Consider the following 7645-nt stretch of genomic DNA (forward strand, 5'->3'; position numbering starts at 1 on the left):
CCTGGATGGCAGATTCCTGTGCATCTCCGGTTCCAAGATGCACGGATTCCGGAATCCTTCTGGCAACTTCCGTCCCAGCATCCCTGCCAGCCCCTCCCCACCCCCAGCTCCTCCTTGGCTCTCCTGTCCCCTGCGTGTGTCCCCCGGGGCTCCCACAGACATGACGTAACCCGCTGGGAGGCGGGAGGAGATGTAATTACAGCCTCGCCTCCCTCCATCCCTCAGGAAGCTCAGAGTCCGGGCCCAGGGGACCCGAATCCGATGTGAAGAATGAAACACTTGCCAGACTCATGCCCGCCACCCCCGCTCTGGGGAGAGGATGCATCTCCGTCCAGACCCAGGGGTCCAGCCTCATGCTGGGGAGCAGGGGCCGCAGTGGGGCGGAGGGATGTGCTCAGGGGGGGAGGCGTGGGGGGCCTGGAGGGCAGAAGCGCGGGGCTGGGGGCACGGCCCAGATGAAGGCAGGGGCGGGGCACAGAGCAGGAGGCCCTGGGACAGTGGCCAGAACCAGAGAGTTGCTCCAAGACTAAGGTGACCCGGCGTCCCGCTTTTATCGGGACTGTCCCGCCAAAAGCGGGACGTCGGGTCACCTTATCCAAGACCCGTTTAGGGTGGTGGAGAGGAGGCGGGGTGCGGAGGGGGGAGGGGGTCTTGGGCCAACCAGGTAAAATAATTAACCAAACCCACAGCTGGCCTGCATTTCCTTATTTTCTTTTTTCTTTTTTTTTTTTAAATGTATTTTATTGATTTTTTACAGAGAGGGATAGAGAGTTAGAAATATCAATGAGAGACGCCGAAACCGGTTTGGCTCAGTGGATAGAGCATCGGCCTGCGGACTGAAAAGTCCCGGGTTCGATTCTGGTCAAGGGCATGTACCTTGGTTGCGGGCACATCCCCAGTAGGGGGTGTGCAGGAGGCAGCTGGTCGATGATTCTCTCTCATCAATGTTTCTAACTCTCTATCCCTCTCTCTTCTTCTCTGTAAAAAATCAATAAAATATATTTAAAAAAATATATCGATGAGAGAGAATCATCGATCAACTGCCTCTAGCTGCCTCTTGCACACACCCCCACTGGGCATGTGCCCGCAACCAAGGTACATGCCCTTGACCGGAATCGAACCCGGGACCTGCCAGTCCACAGGTCCAAACGCTCTATCCACTGAGCCAAACCGGCTTCAGCCATTTCCTCATCTTCAACAGACACCTGAGCTTTCTCTTAGTCCCATGAAGCAGCCCCTGACCCAGGCTCCGTGTCAAAGTGCCACTGGGCCTCGGCCTCCTCAGCCAGAGGCAGGAGGGCAGGGCGGGGACTTACTGAGCGGGAAGCCCAGTCCCAGCTCACAGCCTAGGCCTCCGGGGGGTGGTGTGGGTCTGAGGCCACAGATCTTCCTGCTCCCGAGAAGCCGGAAAAAGAGACTCTTGTGCGAGTACTCTGTTTTCCAATTTGGCAATCAAGTCAAGAACATTTTATTGGTTTGTTGTTTTTTTTTAAGAGAGAGAAAAAGGGAACGGGAGACAGAACAGCGATGTGAGAGCCAAATATCGATCGGCTGCTTCCTGTGTGCCTCCTACCGAGAATCAAGCCCCAAACGCAGGCATGTGCCCTGACTGGGAATTGGACCTGCAGCCTTTTGGTGTACTGGACAACGCCCAGCCCACTGAGCCACACAGGCCGGGGCAAGAGCATGTAAAACATTAAGTAGGCCAGCCCTGCCGAAACCAGTTTGGCTCAGTGGATAGAGCGTTGGCCGGCGGACTGAAAGGTCCCAGGTTCGATTCCGGTCAAGGGCATGTACCTTGGTTGCGGGCACATCCCCAGTAGGGGGTGTGCAAGAGGCAGCTGGTCAATGATTCTCTCTCATCGATGTTTCTAACTCTCAATCCCTCTCAATTCTTCTCTGTGTGAAATCAATAAAATATATATTTTATAAAATAAAAAATAAAAAAAAGTAGGCCAGCCCTAGCCAGTTCGGCTCAGTGGGTAGAGCATCGGCCTGTGGACTGACTGGTCCCAGGTTTGATTCTGGTCAAGGACACATGCCCTAGTTGGGGGCTCGATCCCCAGAGGGGGACTTGCAGGAGGCAGTCGGTCAATGATTCTCTCTCACCATTCACTGATGTTTTTCTCTCCCTCTCCTTTCCTCTCTGGAATCAACAAAAAGATATTTTTTTAAAAAAAATAATAGGTATTTTTTAAATAAACATTAACATTATGGCCCTAGCTGGTTTGGCTCAGTGGATAGAGCGTTGGCCTGTGAACTGAAAGGTCCCAGGCTCGATTCCCATCAAGGGCCCAGGCCCAGGTTGTGGGCTCGATCCCCAGTTGGGGGCGGGCAGGAGGCAGCCGATCCACCATGATTCTCTCTCATCATGGATGTTTCTATCTCTCTCTCTCCCTCTTCCTTCCTCTCTGAAATCAATTTTTAAAAAATAAACATTATGTAGGCCAAAAGTAGAAAAGCCAAAAAAATATATATATAAACTACCGGCTATATATGTCCCTCGGGCCACCAATATGTGGCATGGGAAACAGGAGGTTTCCCTGTGTCTGCCCTGTGTCCCTGGACAAAGAAGGCAACTGTTGAAGGAAGGGATGTACACGTTAGTGTGTCTCCTCCTTCTCGCCCACTCCTCTCTTCTCTGGTCCTCAAGTGTCATTACGGCCACGTCCCAGCTTCCTCCTCCAGGAAGCCCTCCCTGACCCCCACGCTGAGTCCGGGGCTCCCACTCACTCCCCACCCCAGCCCTGCCCACTGTCTGTCTCACCCACTGGATTCTGAGCCCCAGGAGGCAGGGCCAGGCTGTCTTGGCCACAGCCATGTCCCCAGCAGGCAGGCAGGGAGTGTTTGGAAGAATGAACCCATGAATGAATGAATGGACAGAGTTCAGTGCTATGGACAGAGATAGGCCTGGGGCGGGAAGTAGCCAAATGTGAAGAAAAAGGGTGAAACTATTCAGGGGTAAGAAAGGTGGGGCGGGCACAGGGACGCCTCAGGATCTGCAACCCAGGAGGGAGGAGGGAGGGGGCCAGCTGAGGCGCAGGGAGCCCAGAGTTCACCCCATTGCCGCCCAGCTGTGTGACTGAGCAAGGGACTGCCTCGGGCTCCGTTTCCTCCTGTAAAGAAGGTGGTACGCTAGCAGCCCGCTGCCTCTGGGACTCTGGGACGATCACATACATTCAGGGGTAGAGGAGGCTCCTTTCCTCCGAGCGCCCTCCGCACCCACACACCCGCCTATGGTGTCCTCCCCCCACCCCACCTCCACCCCGCACTCCGGACTGAGAAGGGAGCCCAGGCTCAGCGAGTGCCTCAGGTACCCGTCAGCACGTTTATTGGGCTCAGATTCCGGCACACAGAGGAAGCCGTGGGGAAGGGAAGGCTCAGAGCAGGACGCAGAAGAGGCGCTTGTCGCGGAAGGGGTTCTCGGCGGCGGGGACCGGCGTCACCATCGGGTCGTCCTTGGCGTGCGTCTCGCAGAAGGCCAGGAGCTCGGCCGCCGCCTGCGACACCTGCGGGCACGCCGGGGAGTCCGCGCCCGGGCCCCGCCCTCCGGGGCCCCGCCCTCCGGGGCCCCGCCCTCCGGGGCCCCGCCCTCCGGGGCCACGCCCTCCGGGGCCACGCCCTCCGGGGCCCCGCCCTCCGGGGCCCCGCCCTCCGGGGCCCCGCCCTCCGGGACCACGCCCTCCGGGGCCCCGCCCTCCGGGGCCCCGCCCTCCGGGGCCCTGCCTCTGGCTGGTTCGCCCCATCCTTCAGGCCCCGCCCCGCCATCAGGCCCCGCCCCTCTCGGGCCCCGCCTCTGCCTCATCCCGTCCTTCAGGGCCTGCCCCGCCCCTCAGGGCCCACCCCTTGTCTAAGGTCCTTCCCATTGGGCCCCACCCCGCCCCTCAAGCCCCGCCCCTTGTCTAAGGTCCTTCCTCTCGGTCCCCGCCCCGCCCTTCCCCTCAGGTTCCTCCCCTTGCCTAAGGTCCCTCCCTTTGGACCCCGCCTCCGACCCGCCCCGTCATTCAGGCCCCGCCCCTCCCTCAGGCCCCGCCCCGCCCCTCAGGTCCCGCCCCGTCATTCAGGTTCCGCTCCTTTTCTCAGGCCCCGCCCCATGTCTAAGATTCTTCCTCATCTGACCCCGCCCCTCAGGCCCCGCCCCTTTCCTCAGGCTCCGCCCCGTTATTCAGGTTCCGCCCCTTTCCTCAGGCCCCGCCCCTCCTCGGGTCCAGCTCGGTTCAGAAAGGGATCTTAGACACACACACACACACACACACCCCGCCCCGGGCTCCTGGCCCCACCCCCAGCAGAGCTCGGAGCACACGCAGCCCAGCCCGGCACCCCGCCTGCCTCCACCCCGGGCCCCGCACCTTCATGCGGTCGATGTTCACTTCCAGCTTCAGCTGCTCCACCGCCTTGCGGGCCTCGGCGATCTTGGCCATGTTGTTGGACATGGCTGGGCGGGCAAGGAGTTACAGGCCGGTGGGGACGGGGGCTCAGGGGGCAGGCTAGGGGGGGTGGGGCCGGGAAGGGCGGCGATGTGCTGGGACCCAGCCGCCGGGGCGTGGGTGGAAGGGCGCGGAGGACACCCAGAGGCGGGCGGCCGGAGGGACGGGAAGGCAGGGGAAGTGAGAGAAGGGCCGCTGGGGTGGGGGCCGGGAGGCAGGCGGAGGGGGGGCGGGGGAGGGAGGCAGCGGGGAGCACAGATGCGGGCGAGGCAGGTGGAGGGAGGGACGGAAGGACAGGGCCACAGGTGCTGGCGGCGACCCAGGTGTCCTCAGCCCCCAGGGGCCCAGCGAGCCCGGAGGGCGCCGGCCCAGGCCAATTAGCGGCGGTTCCAGGGAGAAGAGGAATTAAGATCTCGGCGGGAGGGGCGCGGAGGGGGCCTCATTAGGGCTGGGACGCAGCTGCCCCCTCCGCCCCCCTCGGGAGCTCCCCCACCCAGCCCTCTGCCTCAAAGGCTCCTCTGCTCATTAGCACATGGAGAGAGGGCGAGGGAGGGGGTGAGGACAACCCAGACAGACTGGGAGAGGGGCAGAGAGGATGCAGAGAGGGGCAGAGGGAGGCGCAGAGGGAGAGACAAGTGACCGGGGGAGAGACTGAGGCACAGGAGACATAAAGGGACTGAGGGGGGAGAGAGATGGAGATGGGGAAGGATGGAGTGATGGACGGAGTTGGGGGGACACATAGAGGAGTAAAGAAAGGGACAGTGACATGGGCGGTGGGAGGAGAGGGGTTGGAGAAGGAGGTGGAGTGATGGGGTGGTAGAGGATAGAGAGAGACACGTGGAGGGGGAGAGGAGGGGGCACTGAGAGAGGGGTAGGGAGAGGCATAGGAGGACCAGGGGACAGAGGAAGGGGAGACAGAAAGAGGGAGACGGGGGAGGGGGGTTGGGGGAGAGGCAGGCTGGTGGGCACGCAGACATAGAAAGTCATTCATTCACTCTCATTCATTCCCAGGCGAACCGGCTGGCTGAGACGGGGCAGAGGGACGGCCTGTTGTTGGGGCAGGACCGGAGCCTCCTACCTGTTGTTGCTCAGGGCTGGGATGGCGGGCTGCTGGCGGAGGCAGGCTGACAGGCGGCAGTGGGTCCCCAGCCCAGCCCAGCCCCGCCCCGCCCCGCCCCCCCCTCCCCCGGGGCAGCCCCTGAGGACCTGCCTGCTCTGCTGCTGCCACCTCCAGCCCCACTGCTCTCTCTCTGCCTGGGTCTGTCTGTCTCTGCGGGTTCTAGCTCTGTCTGTATGTCTGTCCCCTCTTTGTCTCTTCCTCTCCCTCTCTCTCTCCGCCTCTCCCTCTCAACCTCTGTCTCCGCCTGTCTCTCACACTCACTCCTGGGAAGACAGCCTCTCCCGGGGTGCCCATACGCTGCTGCTCTGATTCTGCAGTCACACACCCCTCTCCCGTGTCCCACACCCTGCCACCCCACTCCCTCGCGGTCCCCCCACCACAGCGACCCCTCTCGGCACACAGCCCCTGGCTCAGGGATGCACCGTGCCTCACTGTGTCACCCGGTGTCGCCACAGATTCTCACAGATGGCCTGTGCCCAACACCCCATCTCCCACAGTGCCCCAGGCCCGTGGTCTCTCAAAATGCCGCACACAGTCCGTCCCTCGCAAGCCCTTGGAGAGGGCTCATCATCACAACCACAGTCAGATCCACCTTCTCAGGGTGAATGGCACCGTTTCACAGTGTTTCAGTATTTCAAGATGTCACACACTCACATTCACCAGCGACCAAAACTTCTCTTCTGCCCTAGCTGGTTTGGCTCAGTGGATATAGTGTTGGCCTGTGGACTCAGGGTCCCAGGTTCGATTCCAGTCAAGGGCATGTACCTTGGTTGCGGGCACATCCCCAGTAGGAGGTGTGCAGGAGGCAGCTGATCGATGTTTCTCTCTCATCAATGTTTCTAACTCCCTCTCGCTCTCCCTTCCTCTCTTTAAAAAAAATCAATAAAAGATATTTTAAATATATTTTTATTGATTTCAGAGAGGAAGGGAGAGGGAGAAATTGAAACATCAATAATGTGAGAGAATCATTGGTTGGCCGCCTCCTACATGCTCCCATACTGGTGATCAAGCCCAAAACCCAGGCATGTGCCCTTGGCCAGAATCGAACCCGGGACTCCTCAGTCCACAGGCTGATGCTCTACTCACTGAGCCAAACCAGCCAGGACTAATATATAGATATATAGATATATAGATATATAGAGATATAGAGATATAGAGATATAGAGATATAGAGATATAGAGATATAGAGATATAGAGATATATAGATATAGATATAGATATAGATATAGATATAGATAGATATACACACAAATATTTTAAAACACTTCTCTTCCATCCTATCTCAGCCTCACACTTTCTCTGTGTCTCACACAGTCACATGTAATTACTTGTGCAACCTCCTAGAGAAACACTATCACATAATATTTCATAGTATTACACAGTCACATCCAGCGACTCCCACACACAGTCCCATGCATTCTTGCACAATGTCTAAATGTTATCTTAAAACACACAATCTTACACGTTCCCTGACACGCAGCCACACAGTCACCTCCCCCCACTGTCATGTACGGAATCTCTCGCTGAGCCCCAAACAGTCTGTATCATACAGCAAGCTCCAGGGTTACACACTTACACACACAAGGTCTCGCTCAGACTCCATCTTTTTTTAAAAAATATATATTTTATTGATTTTTTACAGAGAGGAAGGGAGAGGGACAGAGAGTTAGAAACATCGATGAGAGAGAAACATCAATCAGCTGCCTCCTGCACACCCCCTACTGAGGATGTGCTCGCAACCAAGGTACATGCCCTTGACAGGAACCGAACCTGGGACCCTTGAGTCTGTAGGCCGACGCTCCATCCACTAAGCCAAACCGGTTTTGGCCAGACTCTATCTTTTAATTTAATTTTTTATAAATTTTTGTTAATCCTCACCAGAGGATATTTTTCCCGTTGACTTTTAATATTTTTTATTTAGTTTTAAAATATATTTTATTGATTTTGTACAGAGAGGAAGGGAGAGAGATAGAGAGCTAGAAACATCGATGAGAGTCATCGATCAGCTGCCTCTTGCACACCCCCTACTGGGGATGTGCCCGCAACCAAGGTACATGCCCTTGACCGGAATCGAACCCAGGACCCTTCAGTCCCCAA

At 57.8% G+C, this 7645-nt stretch overlaps 1 protein-coding gene across 1 annotated transcript; it reads right to left on the reverse strand.

The window, feature by feature from the left end:
• Window positions 1-3307: 3307 nt before the first annotated feature.
• Window positions 3308-5556, reverse strand: GNG8 (G protein subunit gamma 8). Its single transcript, XM_084861424.1, has 3 exons — window positions 5506-5556; window positions 4350-4435; window positions 3308-3509 (listed from the first exon to the last, which is right to left on the reverse strand). Exons 2-3 carry the CDS (start codon window positions 4431-4433, stop codon window positions 3381-3383), a joined length of 213 nt encoding a protein of 70 aa, XP_084717550.1. The 5' UTR covers window positions 4434-4435; window positions 5506-5556; the 3' UTR covers window positions 3308-3380.
• Window positions 5557-7645: the final 2089 nt, after the last annotated feature.

The sequence above is a fragment of the Pipistrellus hanaki genome (assembly GCF_964339955.1).
Source record: "Pipistrellus hanaki genome assembly, chromosome: 15".
NCBI lineage: Eukaryota > Metazoa > Chordata > Mammalia > Chiroptera > Vespertilionidae > Pipistrellus > Pipistrellus hanaki.

Excerpts from the sequence above, each read along its gene's own strand:
- GNG8 (XM_084861424.1), bottom strand. The coding sequence starts at position 4,433 with ATGTCCAACAACATGGCCAAGATCGCCGAGGCCCGCAAGGCGGTGGAG. Across the intron at positions 3,510-4,349 it reads TGAACATCGACCGCATGAAG|GTGTCGCAGGCGGCGGCCGA; the intron begins GTGCGGGGCCCG and ends GCGTGCCCGCAG.